The sequence below is a fragment of the Anser anser genome, assembly GCF_964211835.1.
Source record: "Anser anser genome assembly, chromosome: 11".
In the NCBI taxonomy this organism is placed as follows: Eukaryota; Metazoa; Chordata; class Aves; order Anseriformes; family Anatidae; genus Anser; species Anser anser.
Window position 1 is genome coordinate 21044540 of NC_139732.1, and position 21485 is coordinate 21066024.

The following is a 21485-nucleotide window of genomic DNA, read 5'->3' on the forward strand; positions in this document are numbered from 1 at the left end:
CCAGCTGTTTGTCAGAAAACATGCACCATGCATCTCAAGTAATAAAGTCTTACCTATTGCTCTGTAAGGGATGCATTTCCTTGCCAACTGTAACATTTGGCTCTGTTTGTTTATAGTTTGCATCTCAAACTACAGAACTGGGGGAAAAAGGTCAATATTTGGGTAGAGAAACTAGGGAGTCCAAACCTGTTTTTACAGAAACACCTTGAAGGTGTAAAGCGTCTTCAAACAGAAAGCATTCACTGCATGTTTATCACACTTGCCTTAGACAAGCAGATACTAGTAAGATAAGGAGTTACTCCAGAGGACGCAGTTAAGCCTTTAGCATAGCCTAAAATCCTTACTAAGCAGAGTAGCATCCTTAATTTGTAATTAGTATCTACTGTTAGTTGATAGATTACAGGCCAAAGGATGCAAGACCATTACTCTGCAGTTTCTGAAATCTAAATACATGTGAATATGGATGTATATGTGCAAAAACGCAACATATACAGAGCAGAAGTTAATCAACTGTAAGTCTTCAATTCATTACTTTATTTTTTTACATTAAAAAATTACAACGTAACAAGGGTTTGAAAAGCCAAGTAAACCTGATTTCACACACGCACACACTTGCTAAGTCACAGAGTTCATCCGCTTGAAGTGATATTTTCTGATTTTCATCAGGATATTTTATTAAACAATATACACATTAAGAGCCTCATGACAATCATGACAAAGCCAGACACATTTTTTCCCCATCTTTAAGATGTGCAACTGAATATGCAAAGATTCTTGTGGAAGTTCCAACATTCCCCTGACTTACATGAGATGTACTTTTGTTCATTTGGCTGCAATTCCATTGGATGTGTCCACCTCCAGATTCTCCAGCCTTACACACCATCCCCCCCAAGCAAAGTGAACCTACTACGTAGTATTGCACGGTTCTGTTTGCAGGGTCGTCGATAATAAATGGACCCCTTAGTAAGTTCACCCACCTAATGGTATAAAACCTGATGAAGCAGGGACCAAGATGCCACAAACAGTTACAAAGAAATGGAGAAGCCGGTAACTGAAAAAAGAAGGTATAACTTCTGTAGTAAGTAAACTTACTAAATGCAAGATTCTTCAGCACATTGAACTGCTTGAGGTGGGACAGATCAGTGCAACTCGCAAAGCAAAAGCAAGAACAGGACAATTTTAAGGCAAGTCCCAGAACAGGGAGCTATTTACTTTCTAGGCACGATTTCAAGCTATGCATCAAGGCTCCTGTTTTATCCTTTATATTGTCAGTAATTTATAGAACAAATTAACAATACAAAAAATAGTCTAAATGTAATTTTTCAAGAATCCACTGTTAGTTGAATTTCATTACTTGCAGTTTGCATTTAATTACTTGAAGATTTACAAACATTTCTTAGCACTACTGTTGTTTGTCAGGCCCACATAAAGCAGTTCTAGATCTTTTCTTAGTTTTGGTTGGAAAACGGTGAAATTAAAAATAATTTTATTGCAGATTCTTCTACATTTAAAATCCTTGAGAAAGAGGCAAGTTCTGTCAGCACTAGAGGAACCTTCCTTGTTCTTCCACTCTTTGTTCACGGGATAACTGAGTCAATAGCTTTCCATCTATGAAAAGCCTATACAGTAAAAAAAAAAAAAAAAGGGCACAACAAGATCTTATAGACAACTGTTTTCAGTCGATTAACTCCAATCTCCAGTATTTTCATTTAAATCCCGCACAGGGTGATATAGCCACTGGTCCCACTTACCCCTGCTGAAAGGACAAGATACAATCCTCAAACACATACACTTCAGTTCCTCTAGAATCAATGCATTAAGAATTGGAGATGCATATCTGAGGGCAGAACTCGGCCCGCAGTTGTTAGTTAAAAGTGTTGTTTACTGAGGATTTAGAACTTACCGAAATGCCACACGAGATTAAAACTGCCAAACACAGGACATGCTTTTGTGAGCCTGGGAAGACATTTGGCAGGGGTGTAATAGTGCCTCTGACGTGTTATGCTGTCGTGTGCACAAGTCCCTTGAATCACTTGCATATGAGGAATGTGTGTCTGAAGTGGGACACAAGTACAGCTCTGTTTATTAGGACAAGCTGAAATAGAAATCAAAACTGAACAAACCACTATTCCCTGAAAACTGGATTTAGAAAGCTAGGTCTCATTTGAGATCAACTTTCACCATAATGCTCCTCCTTGATTGACAACTGCACCTAAGTATATAATTTTTATAAAAACACACTGGTAATTACCCAAACATTTGTCAAATAAAAAGGGTTTAACAAAAATGCATAATTAATCTCATAAAATAAATTACAGTAGCATGACAACATTTGGCTTCTTTAGTGTGACCACGTGCTTTTCCTTTGTTATCTTGCTGTTAAGACCATTACAGATCCAGTTTGTCTCTCTGAAAGTTAATGAGATGTCTGTGACGATAAACGTATAAAACTCTGCTTGCTACAAGCAAATGTCTGATATCAGTTTCACCTGGTCACAGATTATATGTAGACAGCCTTTTCTGGCCCCAAATAAATATTATATAGTATTCTTGCAAGTTCCAGCATAACTAGACTCAAACAGAAAATTCAGGTCCTCCTTTCTTTGCTCTCAGTAGAATTCGCCTGATTCGAAATCCTGCAAAAGGATTGATCCACAGGAGTGAAGGCTGACCCCCAAAAACAGATTTCATTCCTTCCCAGCGTAGTCTCCGCTCCCATGTTGGCTTTTCACTCTTCAGTCTTTCAATCTCCTGTATGTAAACAGACATGCAGTGACACACTGAAAGTCCAAAGTTTAATGACATCTAATCGGAATTATCAAAGCCAATGACAATTTCACATTCTTTTAATTAATAGCTATGAGCCGATTAGTTTCTTACTATTTATTCAGTAAGGAAGAAATAAGAATGGCTGATTTAGCCTTGTGGATACGAGGCAGAAGACTTGGAATGTACAGTGTATACAGGACAGCTTGGTCTACCCCTTCCTTTTCCCCCAGCCTCCCAAACTGAAAGATAAAATGAGCAGAAAAGCTGATCTGGAAACCAGAACATCTGCACACGATACGTGTACACTAAAAGTTGTTTACTCATTTAATGAAACCATGTAATAAGGCTTCCAAGACGACTTTGTACTCTAATTACTGAAGCTAGGCTTACTCTCCCAAATGCATTACTTCAATTTTTTTTTTTTAAATCTTTCTCCTAATGAAAGCTGGATATTTACCCATTGTTTTTCATTTCTGTAACACACAAAGCTCTTCAGTACAAAGTACATTTTTAAACAGCCCCAGATGAGAAAATTCTCAACAGTCACAATACTCAAATTTCTTACGTTTCTAGTCAATTATCTGGCGCAAAACATCCTCTCAAGGCTTAACACTGCAGATCTCAGGGCAAGGGAGCCAAATGTCCTAACTATGGGTATATTCTAATAAAATATATCAAAGTAGGAAAGGGTGAAGAGTTGAAACAAGATAGCTAGTTTAAGCGAACAGCTGAAGAAAGCAGTCACTTCTCATGACATTTTAGGAGTTCGCGATGGTTGAGAACTAGAAGTCCAAACTGAAGTTGTGCAATCTGTGTAACTGAAAACCTAACTACAGAATTTGTCAGAAGAGCAAACAATACAAGAATGTCTGTTAGAAAGCAAATACCAAAGACGTCTCACCATTTTACAACTGTAGAAAATAAACACTATATTTCAAATTATTTTCCTACAAAATAAGAATTTTCCCTCATGTAAATAAAAATTATATATTATCACATTTTCCCAGTAGAATTGTCACAGTTTATAGAAGTAGCAGTCCTTACCGTTTCATCATTGCATATTGAGTGGATTTGGGTGCCAAACATGACTGCAGTGAAAGTGAGAAACAGAAAACCCTCAAGGCACAAGAAGATCATCAGGATCACAGTTACAGGTGGGGAGAAGTCACTGCATTCTGTGAAAACAACATATGTTGTTATAAAAAAAATAGATCTATAGATTATGTTCATGCTAAGACATCTCTTCAACAAACCGCAATAAAAGCTAGCTATTTGACACTTGAAGCAACATTTCACAATTTTAAGAAACTTAACAGGTTTCAAAATGTTTTTAGGACCTCACTTGAAGTCCCATAATACTTCATACATGGGACTGAAATAAGTGGAAAATGATGACTTTTACTTAGTACCTGCTGGATTAAGATAGTGAAAGTTAAGTATTTGCTTACCAGTCCACTGCCCTCGGACACAGGAGAAAAACTGAAACCCACACAGTATGAGCGCATGAGCTGAAATTAGGGCTATGTACATCTGGAAATGAGAGAGAGAACTTAATTTTGACTGCTGCCAGGTAGCAAACTAAAGATTCTTTTCAGCCAGCCTTCACCACTGCACAATGAACATACCTTCCCACTTCAATTTTTAATCCAATCATTTTACAATGATGTAAATTTTAATTAAGTCTGAATCTAAAAACATGGGCAACGATGAAAGTGTATAAAGATCAGGTCCCTAAATCACACTACAAATTCACTAATTTTTACTATACAAAACCATGACGACTTAGAACAGCACTTTACAAAACATACTAAAATGAATATGGGTAGAAATATCTTCCCACCTGGAGGATATCTTGGGTAGAAGGAGAAAAAAAACCAAACAAACAACATAAAGCAGTTGTGCCCTTAAGCCATTACTCTCTAATAAGCATAACCAAAATAGTTATAAACAAGGTAGGTTCAAACTGAGATCATGCTGCTGTTGACTTTCACTTACCGTAAACAGAACAAAAAACCTCTGATTTTTCTCCCCCACACAATTATTCACCCATGGGCAGTGGTGATCCATCTTTCGAATACATCGTTTGCAAATACTAAGGGAAAGGAAAAGAGACATTTGTTGAGAAACAGTAAGATTTTGAAATAGAAATCCAGTTGCCAAAATACAACAGGCTGAAATATATTTTCCTGACAAACTGAAAACAGTGATTCCACTACCAGTTTCTTTAAAGTAATGCAAATAAAATATTTGGTCACTTTTGCCTGTTTTAAAGCCGACCAAATAGGTAAGATGCTCTTCACATAAGATAAACAATGTATGTATTCTCACTTACTCCAGAGAATCATTGCAGACAAACACACAACCAAGTGAATCCAGTAACTTGTTTTAGACACTTGCAGCACTGAATGAACAAAGCCTCAGTCTTTTCTAGATTCAAGATTATTAAAAAACTTTTTTTTTTTTAAAAGACGAAATCATTATTTCCAATCTATAGGGTTACAAGCTGTAAGAGTAGTTTTTGAATGTGGAAAAATATTTTACACGTTCAAGAAAAAAAACGTTACTCAAGGTATCAACTGGCCATACAACTCCAAACACATACAATCAAAATCTCCAACAAACAACTGCTTACTATGTCACAATTCACTTCAACATAAAACAAGAAATTAAAACTATACACGGCACACATTCTTTGTCTACTTATTAATGGATACTTAAACACTAATGGTTCTTTGTTAGTTCTGCAACTAATTGCTTAGTTTCTGCTCAGTTCTGAGTCACGGCTATTTCCAGAAAAAGTCAAATATTTCAATAACTCCATTTTGCATCTGCTAGGCCATAAGGCACTGGAGGGCTCATTACTCTTACATTCAGGCCCATCTGCGACCAAATGTGAACAGTTATGCAAGAAAAACAGAACAGCTGCAACGTGTTGAACTTCTTCCTTGTATCATCAATAGCTTAAATAACGCTATTACTTCATTTTCCTAGCTTTGTACTTTGGATAGGCACAGACCCAAAGCGTTTCATATTCCCCTGCAAAACATCCAAACTGTTACGCATTTTCATTTCAGCAAACAGAGCCAAATAAGCCTCACAAATTCAGACACCGTTATTCAAAACCCTTTGTTTTTAATATTTGTGTGTAATATCTACGAGTGCTGCAGGAACAAGCCACAAAGCAAGGCTAGATGATTGTCACTAGAGTGAAGAAAGGTGGAAAATAATCAGTACTCACAGGCATAAAATCATTTTTAAGTCATTGCATGTGCATGACTACAAAGTAATTCAGCAAGAGGCAGAACGTGCTCCTGTGCAGGTAACAGAAAGGAGTCCCAAATCTCAAACTGCTCTTCCAAAGCTCCCATCGCTCTGGGCTATCATGACCCAGTCCCTGTATTCCTGCTGCCTCTTGGTTTATCAGCACTGAAGACGATAACTCCGCTGATGCAAATTGCTTTTCAAATGGTGCCAGTCACACACAGAAAACCAACACCACAAGCAAACACTGCAACCATTCTCTAGCACGGAAGAAGCAGGTACTGTTCAAGAGGAGGCATTCAGAAGGCTCTCCAGAAGATTCTCTTTTCACAGCGTGAGCCTGTAAGTCAGCCCCTCGTTACCTCCCGAGAGGCTGGGGAAGGTGAGCTAACGCTAGCAGAGCCATGCAAAACTTCTGATGTAACACAGAAGATATGCTGTCACCCTACTATTTATTAATACGACTATTAAGGTAAAGTACTGAATAAAATCATACCCGGATTCGAACCAAGCCAAACATGAAGGATGCGAAGTGGGCAGGACTCACTTTTGCTCATTCAGTATTTCTCACAAGCCTACTCAGCTCTTCCAAGACATCAGATGTCTGGAACCCTGCCTTCATTTCTCATTTAACGCCACGATTCAGCCAACGCTTCCAGCCAACAAACAAACTGGCAGTGATGCTGCCGACAGCGGGGCAGCTTGCTTCCTACCCCGGTTGCCGGTATTCTGCTCCTTCCCTTCTCCCAGCACAGATGTTCGTGCAGCAAAGAGTTTGGGGAATTCGCTCCTTTAGCTGCAAGAATCCTCACGCCTACTCAGGAGGAAGGAGCAGTACGGCAGTGAGAAAATGCAGCTGTGGTCAAAGAAAGGTCTTCTCCAGCTCAGTGCTGCTGCTGAACACGCTCAGGCAACTGCAGGTGAAATTATACTTGAATGCCGAAGGTACCTTTCAGAAAGACACAGCTAGTGGCTGAAAAGAAGCTTGTCTGGGTGACAGAAATTCACAGAAAAACTCATGCAAACATTTCAGTGACCTGGTTCTGAATAACAGTTCCCTGCACACAAACACAGGCTGGAAATAACGACAGCTGTGCTCCTTCGGTGAAACTGATAAAACATTCACGTGGGCTAAGCCTCCTTCTTATGCTGAAAATGTTAACTGCTCGGTATAATCTTAGTTTCAAGTATTTCATGGAGGCTACTTAGCTGTAAATAAAGGCTTCTTGCTTGTTTTCCCATTGCTAATGTGTGTTATGAAACTATTTTTCTTCCTCAAAAGAACTTCTGCAGCGTTGCACAACAGTTTTGATAACTACAGCATAAGAGCCTCTTCTATTAATAATTTACTACTCAAAACCTGCGCTGTGGCTTTGAGTGTAACTATTTCCCAACAGGAACCAACTTCAATTTCCATTTTCAACTCTCTTCTATCACAAAATTGCCACTTTGACTATCTGGGACTAGACTGTCTTTTTAATATCCTCGGAATGGGTTTGTAAGCCAATAAAAAGCTGGCAGTGTAATCAAGCAAACCTTTTTTTGCTATCTGATACACTTCTGCAGCGCTAAATATACAGCAAAGAAGCAGATTCTGGTATGTGATTTCCAGCTCATTTGTCTGTCCTGGCATCATGTATCCAACATTCAAGAAACTACAAGAAAAATCCTTTGTTTTACTTTGGAAAAGTTAACTGAAATTACTAGCAGCATGCTATGGGTAACAAATAAGTGGAGTTAAACCAGATATCCAACTCCTGAGGAAAAGATGACAGCAGGATTACAACAGATAGCATGTGCACTTCCAGGCATATGAAGTCCTTCCTTAGCATACTTTTATTATTTTTCCGTGAAGAAATACTCGTTTTTCAATCAATATTGCCTCCTCTGGGATCACAGGCTACTGCAACACCCAACGTAACGGCTCCCGAGGTTGACAGCCCAGATGTAGCCCAGGGACTCTGCAGTACTCATCTGAAGCCTCTGTAGCTGTTAGCTGCACATCCACCACACAAGCAGAGCCTTGCAGCTGTACAGGCTCTAGGCTCTCCAGTCCTCCAGCTTCTTTATTCCTATGCAGAGTTCAACGTAAGATGTCTTCATTTAGGGTTATTTCAAAATTAGCCAATTCTATAGGGAACGAAGATGGGGGAAACACTTCACAAAGATACCTGCAAAGTCCCCGTGGAAGCCGGCCTAAATCTAAAATGAGCAAATCAACCAGATCCAACCTACATGCAGCAGAGCCTCTGCATCCCTTTACTGCATCCCATGAACACAACGCTCAGACACGTGAGCAGATTGCACAAAGCTATTTTGCATCCCCAGAGGGTAACGGCTTACATTCTGCCACAAGAAAGCAGCTGCCCTGCTCCTGCCCCCAAGCCTGCCCAGCAAGCAGTACAGCTGTGTTCACACAATGCTCGGCTGGAGCTCATCAAGGCGGCTCACTGCACATGAAGCCAGGCCCGGTACCTGTATCCATGCTGCAGCTAACCTGGAACACAGATAAATTAACTGAAGAGCATTCTCTACTCAATTATATATGAAACTTCTCCCTTCACGCTCCAGATACACAAACCCACTCACATCTGAGATGAGAACAAGATTTCAGTGCCAAGGCAGAATATTTATAGTGGAAATGGATTCTCAGCCGTAACTTTCACACGGATAAGTGACATACACTGAGACTTTTAATTTAGAAACCACACATTTACAGAATATTTGAGAGCCCTGACAAGACTTCTGTTCTTTTGACGGCTACTAACTCAGAGACTTAAATTGAATACGCCACACAATTCAATACACATCACCCCTCACACCTAGGAAGGGCCACTAGAATATTTACGTACTTATGTAAGCCTTAATTATGCAGGCATATCTATTTTCAACTCTCACACTATAAATATTACAAATGCATGTCCACAGTGCCTGAAAACTCAAAAGACTGAGAATTAAAAATGGACACATTTACTATCTCTTGCATAGCACACTAAGTTCAAATTATCATCACTTCTGTCCCAATGAAAATGAAGTCTCCAACAAGCAGCAGCACATTTAACTGATTTTTCATGCAACTTTGGGAAAATAACCAAGCAATTCACATACAGTTTCAAATGAAGCACTAAAAAGACAAGAAGAATACAAATTAAAGCAATAGTTAAAAACCCATCTGTATCTTTTTTTAATTTAAGATTGCAGGAGTCTTCTTTAATCTGCTTCTATCAGAAAATTCTTTGACGTTCTTTCCTTTGCCCTGCGTTATCACAAGTATGGCACAATTAAATTAGAATGATGTACAGGAAATATTCGCAGATCAAAAAATATTCGAGATGCCACACAGATTTTTTTTTATTATTGTATCTCTTGCTTCCTTCCTCTCATCCATGTTTTCAGTCATAATATGCTAAAAGACACTCTGCAATGTACAGATCTGAAAAGTTTATTGGATACTGAAAGAAATTTGTGGGCAAAAATTAGCATGGAAAACAGGAACATTATTCCAAGATTAAACATGAGTAATTGCTTTAAAAAAACTATGCCATACCTGCAATGGTGTGCACGTTCAGGTTTGATACTACAGCACTTTGGACATTTGTAGATCACTTCTCCTGGTTTTAGTTGCAAATTATCCATGTATTCTTTAGTGGCATTTCCTTTGGGTACAGCCCCCTGAAATCATTTCAATTAAAAGAGAAAAAGCTGCTTAAATGGTATAAGACCATTTAAAAATACATTTTACAGACTTCAGGCCAGTAATCTCCACATAACTGCTGAAATAAGTTAATTTACTTAAAGTTAGTCTGCCATAAGCCAGAATCACTTCCAAATGAGTAAGCTACCTCTGCTTGACCTCAAGTTCAGTTTCATTTCAGCGAGTCTCACCCGTGGCCAGGTATTAGCATAATTCTGATGGAATCTGTAGTCACTTAAATAGGATGAAGAGGAAGGCATCTTTACATGCAGACATAGGCATGGCAGGTACGCTATTTGCTTACAAGTTACTCCAAGCGAGCACTACTCAGCACTATGATTTCTCATGTTAATTGTGACTTTCCGTTATTAGGCCAAGCCATCCACAAGTTAGCTCAGCCACAGCTACTTGTAAGATTTCACTTCAACTCTCCAAACCCAAGATTTTGCCACCTGCCCCATGTACCCAAGTTTTCTAGAACCACAAATCACCGTTATTTTCCCCCTTTACACTCAAAGTTTTGACTTGTACGCTGTCATGTACCACCATCAGCTTCTTCAGCCTGCACCTAGCATTTCCTTCTGCCTTTTGCTACTGTTAAAGTTTGCGTATATGCACGGCAAACATGCTGAAGGAACTGATCCAGAAGAAAAATAAGCCAACAGGAAAAAGTTCTTTTTTAGGTTATTAGTTCTCTGAATTTTCACTGCTGCATTTCAGAGCTGCATTAGCAGCTGCTCTGACACAGAGAATGACGATGAACAGCCAGGAAGAGGCAGAATTGCTTCTTCCAATAACACTATTGGTCCATAGCCTCAAGATATCAGAATATAACTTTGGATTAGTAGGAAGAAAACAATGCAAAGTACCATTGTCACTTTGCTTATTTATGGAGTTAAACGCATATCTGTGGCAGGAAGTGATTTTGAAATAAAGCATGATGTGAAACGAAAGTGCTACTGCTTTTCTGTACCAACTCCTCCAGGCCATCACTTACTTCACACAGGGATAACTTTCTCCAGCTTGGCTTGAACCAACTGCAATGGTCTATAATTGTCTCTCAGTAGAAAAAAAAGCCCACTGGCAACATCATCACTTATGTACACACCTTAAGTTTTTGAGACAGGATTAACAAACCAGCAGGCACTTTACATTCAACTGTAAAATAACTTTAGACTTGGGCAGACTCTTCACTTGTTTTTGTTGTCCATGGCCTGGAGTAACAACCTTGCGTTTATCCTGCTTGAGAGGCAGTCCAAGTCCTGACCCTGACGGACTCTTCGCACCACAACAGGGCTCTTTGGCTAAATGGTGATTCAAACTTGAGCCAGCTGTCTTTGAAGGGGTACAAAAGAGAGAGCTTCTAAACACCATGGTGTGTTGCTTTTGTGTTTTGTTTTTCAGTATGAATGTTCACATTTAAGTTAGGAAAGTACTTTACTGTAGACATAGTGAATTATCTCGAAGAGATAATTCCTAAATGCGTAAACTTATCTTGTTCTGGGTAAATTTAGCCTTAAAAAACATCTCTCAAATTCACCTATTCACTTGTCAATAAGGATTGCATCCTCAGGTCACGCCTTTAGCATTTTGATGATAAAATACACTATTTCCATAATATCTTTTCTAATCTCAGACTGTTAATTGTTTTCAATGAAAAATACATATTTATGAGAGTATGTTATAATTCACATGTGTTTACAGGTGGTTTATTCCTCCTTCCTTCAATCTTAGCATCTATCACATAGTCATGTCTTCCGTTCTGGGAGATGGGAGAGGAGTGAAGAAAAAAGGTGGTGAATCATCTCAGTTTCAATCATGTTTTATCCATAAAGAAAAACATGGGTCTAGAAAGACATACAGTATTAACAGTACGTATTTTTAAGTAACCTAACCTTAAACTATTAACTTTCGTAGCTGTCACAGTCTGTAGAAGTCATAACATTTTCATCACTGGGTGTGGACTCAGAAATAAATCAACAATCTAGTAAACCATTAGCTGTAACACCCTGCTGTGTATTTGGGCCACTCCCTGATTTTTATATACTGTTACTGTCTCAAAATCATGGAGAAAATATTTTTTCTCCCCCTCAATCCTCTCTCCACAGATTTCTTTCCTAGAAGAGTGATAGATTTTTGTACAACATAAACAATTTAACCTCTTGAATTCCTGAATGTAAAAGTCCTAAGAAATGAATGCTTCTGAGACCTCTCACATCAATTCTTACAACCACATGCTTGTTAAACTTACATCTTGCTTCCCAATGACTCCACATATCTAAATGAGATAACACAAGCGACGTAGTACAGTACTTGTGACTTTATGTGGGTATGTGACTGAGGTTTTTCAGCATGTTTATGTCTAAAAGTTCTTCCACATGCCATAAATGGAAGACATTTCAAACGATCAACAGGATGTAACTACAGCTTTTTATGAAGTTTCGAAAATAAATCTGGGGAAAAAAGGAGAAGCGAGAATAAAAAAAAGCCTAAAGCTTTATCAGTGTCTTTATCAGCGTCTTCAGATACTGGGTTAATATTTAACAAATGTAATGCATTTCTCATAAGCCTACCTCTCCCTTGTAATTCATTTTACGCCGCCGCCTGCTCCTCAAGTCAAAGCTTATTTGTAGTTTCACTGACAGAACAATATGCAAAGCATAAATACGGTCCCTCCAACTCGAGGAGTTTGCATCTAACACTACTTTCTTTCCCTGGCAGGAAGGCACAGATACCACATTTCCAAATCTGTCTGCAGCCGATGAGCTATATGAAAGAGTACTCCAACACCAAGGAGCGATCGCATACTTACTGGATCTGTTAGCATAGTTCTCAGATGCGATGACAAAGCTAGCACTGCCAAGCAGTTAAAGAGAACACCGTTGATCACAGAGTACCAAAAGTCTTTGGAAGGCAGCAGCATGACAAAAGTCACTACGAAGTCTGCATAGACAACCAGAAGCCATGTCATTATAGCACAGACCATACCACAGCCATCTCGGATGAACCAAACCCTCTCTGCCATGTCAGCCTCTGAGGAAGAGGAATCGTAGCTGTCATTTTCGGCGAGAAGCGGGTGGTGCTCAACATCACGGAACCTGTGCCCTGATGACTGCATGGTTTTCCAGACTTGCCCTGCAGGAAGCAAAGATACCATTATTACGCGTGAGGAAACCAGAAATATGGGCGCTCTCCTTTCCTATTTTTGTAAGATAAAACATATCCAGCTTCAAAATATTTAATGGGATTTTTTTTTTGATCAAAAACTAAACAGTTCTGCGACAGCATAAGGATAAAATATTTGTCATCAGAAGAAAAAAATTGTTATCAGAAGAGACTCATTTACAAAGTTTCAAAGTTTCTGTAAGCTATTCACTGAGTGTTATAATCCCATAACTATATTTTTTTTTTTATCATGCTACTTCAATGCCTGAATGATTTTATTTCCACCTTGCTATGCCTGTAATCCATTCTCCTTGTGTTAAAAATGCAACCTCTTTCTTTTATCTCGGACTATTCCAAATGGCAAGCTCTTCCTAAAATTACAGCTTATGTTTCTCAGAAAACAGCAAACTATGGCACCAGCCTGTTGAGTTTTTGTACTGCTTCTGCAACCCGAGGAAAAAGCAGAAGGAAAAAACAGAATGGAAACAAAGCTGTTCCAGTACACTGTTAATGGAAAACAGAGCAAGTTAGAAAGCAAGTAAGTTTGTTGACAAAAGTGCTATTGTATTTAAAGAAAAAAAAAAGACAACAAAACAGTTACAAAAATACATTGGATAACTGACAAAACGATTTCAGATCAGACCAGATTTAAGGGAAACAAATGGCAGTGGCTAAATTAACGTGGCAACAGATTACATGAATCAGATTTTCAAAGAACATATTAATTAATTTCATGAAAACGCTTTTAGGGCTTTGTTGTTGTTCCAATGTGGAACAAAAACATGACTTGAAGCCTTAACAGCCTTCAGGAAAACAGGATTATTTTCCAGACAACTCTAACAGGCAAAGACACGGAATGGTGGAACTGAAGTGCTACCAACAAACTGGAGACAAATTAAAGCTTAAATAGCATGCATCAATATTAGACTGCTGCCTTAGAAGTATACTGTGCTCTAAAAATTATATTGATTCATCCTATTAAAGGCCATATCGAAGGGAAACTTGAAAGCATTATATTGATTGCTGGCAGCTACGTAGAAGTCTCAGGTCTTTCCCCATAATAATAGCAGCCTATACGAGACTTCAGGTTACATCCCAAGACCTTGAATACAGGATCACTTTGTTAGTCTAAAATGGTCAAAGTGACCATCACCAAGACTCACATTTGACATAGGTTTCAGATGAAGCTATACAGTTTTAAACCCTTTAAAACACTCCCAGTCTTATCTATGGGAATCAAGTCAGATAAACATATTCTGATCCTTCAGGTCTAATGGCTAGAACCAGGCTGGGATAATCTTAAAGACTAGAAATGACAGCAACGCATGCAGACTGCAGTGTGAAGATTCAAACACAACATTTTTAACTGTTATTCCTCCAAGACCTCTTGCTGTATAGATGCTTTGAAGTGTTTTAGAGGAATCAATGAACCAAAAAAAAAAAAAAAAATCAAGCTCCCAATCTGAAGCCTCATATAGAACACAAATTTGGAATTCCCTCCACCTAGGGTGCGACAGCAGCAGAAACATGCAATTATTTTTCAATCAAGGCAAGTTTTCAGTTGCTCAAACCAACAAGTTATCATAAATCGGGACATCAAGATTCTGAAAAGAAATAAATCAATAGTTGTGTACGCCATGACATGAATTTTTGATTAATTCTGCAAACAACTACTGCAGCATGCAAATAGAATGGCATGAAATTACTGTATTTATTTTGTTTAACCGCATAAAAGGCAAACGAGAAATTTTTAACACAACAGGAAAAAAAACTGCATACCTCACAAATGTTTTGTATGTTATTCTGACATCATGTCCTTCCTTTGGGCTATACTAGGCTATTCACATAGTCATATCTGATGTAATCTGAAAAGACATCGTCAAAAAACTCATTAGTAAAGGACTCTCGCTTCGTCAGGAAAATGTCAAGCACAAATAATGCACGATGATAGGAGCACTTTGAAATATGCTGCATGTAATTACAGCAAGCAAGTTTCTGACCACAGGAAAAAATTTTTACACTGCTTAAGCTATGATAAACAACATTCTAAAAAACTCTAAACAGTGTTTCGGGTAACACTAAACAAGATCTATCCTGTTCATACTTTTGTTTTAGACGAGTTGGGTATCCAGATTTTAACATTACAAACTAACGTAGTCAAAAAGTTTGTTTTTCCTGTTTGCTGTTCCCCTATGATTAGGAGTTAAAGTATACCAAAAAATCCCAGACTTTGACTGACTTCATTGCTTACAGTAAGCTTTTTTTTTTTTGGTAACAGGCATGAATAGCACTATTTTTGTAATTTTAAGATAAACTATGAAAATTTATTTTAAACGATTATTAGACCCAGCTATGGCCAATTTAAAATAAAGAAGCTACTCCTTCCAGAATCTGTATATAAAAGAAAATGGCCCACAATTATGCAAAGGGCAATATCCACTCTGAAAGTTCTCCTTGCTGGAATTCCACCAGAGAGGCAAATAACTACCACGAGACTTACGCTACACAGGGCAGCATAAGGACTGAAACGCTGGCAGGAGCTGTTCTAACCATGCTGATTTCACAACATGAACATTTCGCAAACTTGAATCACATTCCTTCTTTTTCACAAGGACGCAATACTCAAGCCCAACACACAGACCGTGTGAAGCGACGACATTTTTTTAAGCAGTCTAGAGGTTTACTTTTTTCCATCATGAAAGAAGAGGAGAAAGTTTATTTAGAGAGCCAGGTACTTCAAAGCTTGAAAAATTCAGTGGTTAAAGTTTGGAAATCGCCACGTGGCATTTGAAGCAGGACTGGAGAACAAAACCCTGAGTTAAATGCCTAGTTGGGGAAGAGAACGGCAGAGGTGTGAGTCTGAGTTTCTGACTAGAAGTGTTAGCGAGAACACGCACGCTCACAAAGTGTTGCTGTTCCCAAAAACTAAGTTGGGATCCCTGCACAAGGACTTTTATTGCCATTGCCCTTCTCTTACCCAGTCCTACTGCTGCAAACAAACATCTGCCTTGCAATTAAATCTCCCATACCCAACCAAGGATGACTTTTTCCTTTGTTTTTATGTAGTACAGGGTAAGATGACCAGCTTGTAGAAGGAATTTCAAATTTGTGTCTAACTAGGGCTGAGGAAGTACCTAGGTTTATTTCCTCTGTTGTTTTATAGTATTTAAAATAACCTCTGTGAAGCTTCACTCTTACTTGGAAGGATTTAAATTAAGGCATTTTGAGAGTAATGTAAGGATTCTGGCATTTAACAGCTAAAGCAAATATGAAGCCACTTTAATGGAAAGCTTCTGAAAGTAGTTGACTATTTCAAATGCAACACTACTGAGTTCTTCAGTACTCATGTTCAATTTTTCCCAGTTCAAAGAAAGTTATACCAAGACAGAAATCCCCTGGAAATTAGAAGACTCGTGTCTTATTTAAACAAACTTGTATAATCTATAGAAGCCTAAAAGGTAAGGGAGTGCTTTTTATGCACGTATAACTAAGCAAGGCTCCTGACTGCTTTCTGTTTTGCTTTATAAATAACCTTTTATATTTTTGTTAAACAACTTTTCACAATGTTGTGAAACCCACAGTCATTAAGTTGTCATTGACATGGCATTTTGTGGAGGCAGAGCAGAAACTCACAAAAAGAAGACACGCTGAGTGTATGTCACATTCATTTGCAGCATCACCCACCCGCTCTCCGAGCTGAGGATGACAAGCAATAGAAGACGACTTGCTAAGCCTCTGCAGGTGAAATATTGAAGTCAGAGTAATCATTTGAAATTATGAGCAGCGAACTCATTGACAAGACAGGGACATGATTCGTTTGGTCAGTTCCCTAATCATCTGTGCAAAATGTCAAGGTTCCTCGTAGCATCCCCCCGACTGGTTTACATGGAAGCGCCATCACGCTCCAGCTTGTGCAAGAACGGATTCATTCTCATGTGATCCCTCCCTCCACGTCCACCTCCCCTGCTCCTGCACATTGTTCTCCTCTCTGGCTGTCTCCACCGTTACCCCCCACCTCGGTCCCTCTTCAAGGGGAAGGGGATCAACGTCTGAAAAGCACTTACACTTTACAAAGAGCTTTGCGCCCCCACTGAGATGCTCACAGCTTTCCCGTTGACTGCGAATTTTTTTGCCGCCTGTCCTAACCAAAATCTACATCGCATCTTTGTTACACGTTTGAAGTCCAAATCTCCAGGCACAGCGTGATGCTTTAAACCCTAATACTCCGAGCAAAGATTTTCATTTGACCTTTTAAAAGTCATTAGCTGGCACTGGAAGATAACACTGAATTATTCAACATTTCATGCAAAATGTCCTCTATTTGCACAGGTGATTATATTAAATCTAATCTGATATAGCTCCCCTCTTAGGTGTTATTTGAAATTCTCAGGTTAAGTATGTCTTATCTGACCTGCTCTCATTGTTAATGAAACACAGGCCCCAACAGCAGAGAGACCATTGGAATAACACTACTAAGAAGTGACAAGAGGACTGCTTAGAAAGCACGTGGCAATATATAAAAAAATAAATCTGATGTTACGTTACAAACTCGAGATCACTGGAAAGATGGTCTTGTAAAATGACTGGGCCTAACGTGATTGTAGGGCTCCAACGAGGCTAAAGAGCACTGCACCAGTCTCCCTTCAGTAGGTTTAGTGAAATAAGGGTACTACAGGCTTCAGAAGGATGAATGATATCCACAACTATTGCACCACGAAGCCCCCTCTGCTGTCAGTTAAATAAAAAAGAGCACTTTAGAATTAAGTACAGTCCTTTTCCCCACCGTATTTTGGGGAAGAAAGCAAAAACACTGATCTAGAAGAAAAACACTTTTTTTAACAGATAAACAGATAAGAATTAACGTACAGGTTTAAAATCTATCAGTCATTAAAGCCCAAATCTTTTTTGGTTGCTTTTTCTTTCTAGTTATACAACAAGACAGTTCTTATGATTCCTCGTACTTCAGTTTCAATGAAGCAAAGAGAATGCTTTTATTTCAACTTTGCTGACTAAGTACTGATAAGTGAAAAGTCGTAGGGATGCTGTCAGATACCGCACACTAGGGTAACAATTGCGCAGCACTCACATACGATTGATTTAAACCCTACAGAGCAAACACAGCATTGGTGGCAAATCGAGATTACAGAACCATAGTCTCACTAAAACAAGATAGCTTAAACATTAACTTCAATAAAACTGCAGAATTTAGAAGTAAGCCAAATGGGCAAACCTGTTACTGTATCTGAAATCATCAGCAGTTTGGACCACTCACTGCTGACAGATAAATAAATATCCATCAGCCAGCATCTAGAGGTAATCACGCCTGATTTGGGTAACTTACTTTTCACTACAGATACATACAATCCCAACTGCAAAGCCACTTAAGTCAACTGTGGCTCATTTCAACCCCTGCTCAGTGACTTACCTGGCAAACAACCTCCCAGCAAACAAATAAAGCTACTCCAATAACTACATTGACCATTAACTGTACTGAAAAGCCTTTAGGTCAGCCCCAGCAACAGCCTAGCTCTGCAGCAGGAAGCTCTGCAGCAGGGAACTCTGCTCGGTACTACGACTTCAAGGTTAAGCTTTCTCAGCAACCATGAAATGTGCAAGAACTGCTTGGAGCAGCCAGCGCTCAGCAGGACCAGTCCAACAAATACAATCCAAATAAATCCATCAACTACAACCCCGATCCTGTCTCATGCCCTCTGTGACACGGCTCATCACCTCTCTAAAAACCTTCTTGCCTTTGCTCTAACGTATTTTGTACTGTACTTATCTTGGGAATTTCTCGTTTATGCCTTGTAACCCTTCCTTTTACTGAAACCCACCTGCTCTGCTGCAGGCACACTGACGATTTACAGTGGAAACACAGCACCAACGTGATGCTGTCTACATGCACACATCCGTGGACGAATTCAAGAGATGATCTTCAGTAAATTACATATTTCACAGGCAAGTTTAAAACTATTGTAATGGTTCTCCTTACGCCAGTCTCTACAGCAAGCGGAAAGCCACAGAAAACACTGGAAGAGTTTCTTTTCAGCTCTGAAAAGGGGATGTGCTACATGACCTCAGAAAAAAGGCATACAGTAACTCAGCGTAAGTATGGATGTCTTACAGGTAAGCCGCTCGTCTAATTGCTCGTGTCTTTATGCTGGCAGCATCTTCAGAAGCATCCACAAAAAAACAGAAATGTGATTTCTGGGTAAAACAAAAATGAAAAATGCAAAGTGAAAGAAAAAAAACTCTTCACACCTTCAGAACACACATCTATAAAACGTATTAAAGCGCTTTGCTTGTCAGCAACAAACCTGATAAATCTGCAGTACCAAGTCACTTTTCCATATTCAGCAAAATACCAAGTAGCTTCTGAGATGCTGCACAAGGCATCTTTTTTTAATAATTTTTTCCCCTCCATGAATATGGAAATCAAAGGGAACACATTTCACAAGACTTCAGAGCCCACCAAAGATGTACACGATCCAATACACGACGAGTTCACTGAGTTTCTACAGCAAGGACAGAACACTTCTGGATTAGCAAACAACCTTTACTCCAGAAAGGACACAAGCACGGTATGTGGGAGCTACGGCTGGGGTTTGTGTCTTACCTCTTCTGGAACAGGGCCACAGGCTCAAGTTCAGATTAGACTCCAGAAAGCTTAAGCAAATATCACATCGCTATGTGGCAACTGTAAGTTTTACTCCTTTGCCAATGGCAACTGCCTCACGTTCTTCTTTAGAGTTTATTTTTTTTTTTATTGTGGTTTTTACATCGATAAATTTATTCCATATCCTCACGTTCACTTGAGGATGAGCCTGGGTATCTCATTCACTGAGTGCACTGCAGTATCCAGGTGGCAGTACCAGGGACTGCCACTTATTATATCCACATATGATTTTTCCTTCAAGGTTACAGAAAGTAACGTCACAGATCAAAGCTAAAATATTTGCACTGGCGATTTTCAACATCGATTACGAGAACGCTAAAGCCTTTGTTTTCAACGGCTCCTCACAGCAATTAAAAATAAACTCTCACATTTTCTTTCCATTCTTTGTCTTCAGCCTTCCAACTGCTGCAGTACACTACCGATTTGTTTCCCTATGCTTTGAGAAAAAGCATAAACAGGGAATTCATGGGAAAAGTACGGCACGAAGTATATTAAGCTAGGGCAAAAGCAAGAGAAGTTTAAAGAGCGATAAGAAGTGTTATCAATCTCTTTTGGCCACCACGAGCTTTCTGCCATTAAAATCTGACCTAAAAGCCCTAAGTTCCCATTTAATTTACTGACGGATTAGCACAGCCCTCCTTTACCGGTACATTTCCGAAGCAGGAGAGCGTCAGCTCCCAAAGACCTCCTCTAACCCCGTTAACGCGAGCAGCCACCGAGCCTCCGACCCCATCACACCCGCGGCGAGGCTCGCAGTCACATCCCCGTGCCAGAGCACCCGAGCCCGTCACACAGCGCTGCAAGCACCGCAGACACCACCCGGCGTCCCCTCAGGGCCCGATTCCCCCCCTCGCAGCGCTCCGGGGCTCGACCCCCCTCCTTCCCACAGGGTTCGACCCCTCTCCTTTCCAGCACTGACCTTCCCGGCTCCTCACCGACCTTCCCGGCTCCTCCTTCAGCGGCCTCCTGGGGCCGAGCCCCGCCGCTGCAGGGCCGGGCCGGGCCGGGCCGGGGCCGCCGCCGTGCCCGGGGCCGGGGCCGGGCGCTCGGCGGAGCCGACGACTCCCGGAAGCGGCCGGGGCGGCGCCGGCGGGAGGCGGAAGCCCGGAGCTCCCCCCTCCCCACCAGCCCGCGCTGCGCATGCGCGGCGCAGGGCAGGGTCCGTCCCTCTGTGCGCTGCGCAGGCGTTGGTTAGCGGAGGGGGTTTGCGCAAGCGCGCGACGCCGGCGGGGAGGTTTTGATGCCCGTGTGGGCGGGGCTTCGCCTCAGTGGTGGGGAGGAGGGGGTCTGAGCTTGGGGGAAATGGGGTGCTTTCCTCCTTGTGGCTCCAGAATCTTGGCGTTTTTCGCCGCAAACGTTCAATAAAATCATAATTTTGGGTTAAAAATGTGTTTACAGATTCTAAAGTGATACCTCTGTATGGCATTACAGCCCAGCAGAACCACATCTACCTGGCACTGTGATAACTGGCTGCAGATCCCAGGGGTTTTACCTTTAGATGTCCACCAAGGCTTTTCTTCTGTGATGTCCTACGCTTGGTGTCGCAGTGGTGTTTCTTCGTGTCTCTTCTTTAGTTCAGGAAATCTTGTTTCTTCGTGGCTCTTTAGTTCAAGAAGTCTCAGGAGAAGGATTTGAGGCGCCTAAGTTAGCAGCTTGGCGTTTTACCCCACAAATGTTCAATAAAATCATCATTTTGGGTTAAAAGTGTGTTCACAGCTTCTACAGTGATACCTCTGTGTGGCATTATAGTCCCGCAGCATCACATCTACCTGCCCCTGTAATACCTGGCTGCAGATCCCAGGGGTTTTACCTCAGGATGTCCACCAAGGGTTTTTGCGTGATGTTCCATGCTCAGTGTCACAGTGGAGTTTCTTCGCGGCTCCTCTTTAGTTAAGGAGAAACCTTGTTTCTTCATGGCTA

At 40.3% G+C, this 21485-nt stretch overlaps 1 protein-coding gene across 2 annotated transcripts; it reads right to left on the minus strand.

Moving 5' to 3' along the window:
* Positions 1-515: 515 nt before the first annotated feature.
* Positions 516-20755, minus strand: ZDHHC7 (zDHHC palmitoyltransferase 7). 2 transcript variants are annotated; one of them, XM_083851861.1, is made up of 8 exons: positions 20485-20663; positions 14669-14754; positions 12537-12859; positions 9578-9702; positions 4765-4861; positions 4218-4299; positions 3814-3944; positions 516-2751 (listed from the first exon to the last, which is right to left on the minus strand). In XM_083851861.1, the coding sequence occupies exons 3-8, from the start codon at positions 12840-12842 to the stop codon at positions 2575-2577; spliced, it is 918 nt and encodes a 305-aa protein (XP_083707987.1). In that variant the 5' UTR covers positions 12843-12859; positions 14669-14754; positions 20485-20663; the 3' UTR covers positions 516-2574. The 2 variants fall into 2 exon arrangements, with proteins under 2 accessions (XP_083707987.1, XP_083707986.1); XM_083851860.1 differs by lacking the exon at positions 14669-14754 and having other exon boundaries at positions 20485-20755.
* Between the last annotated feature and the right edge of the window lie 730 nt (positions 20756-21485).

Coding starts and splice junctions, on each gene's coding strand:
- ZDHHC7 (XM_083851860.1), bottom strand. CDS start 20,707: ATGCGCAGCGCGGGCTGGTGGGGAGGGGGGAGCTCCGGGCTTCCGCCT. Junction 4,862..9,577: donor GAACGTGCACACCATTGCAG/GTATGGCATAGT, acceptor CCTTTCCCTTAG/TATTTGCAAACGATGTATTC. Junction 2,752..3,813: donor CAATATGCAATGATGAAACG/GTAAGGACTGCT, acceptor GTTTACATACAG/GAGATTGAAAGACTGAAGAG.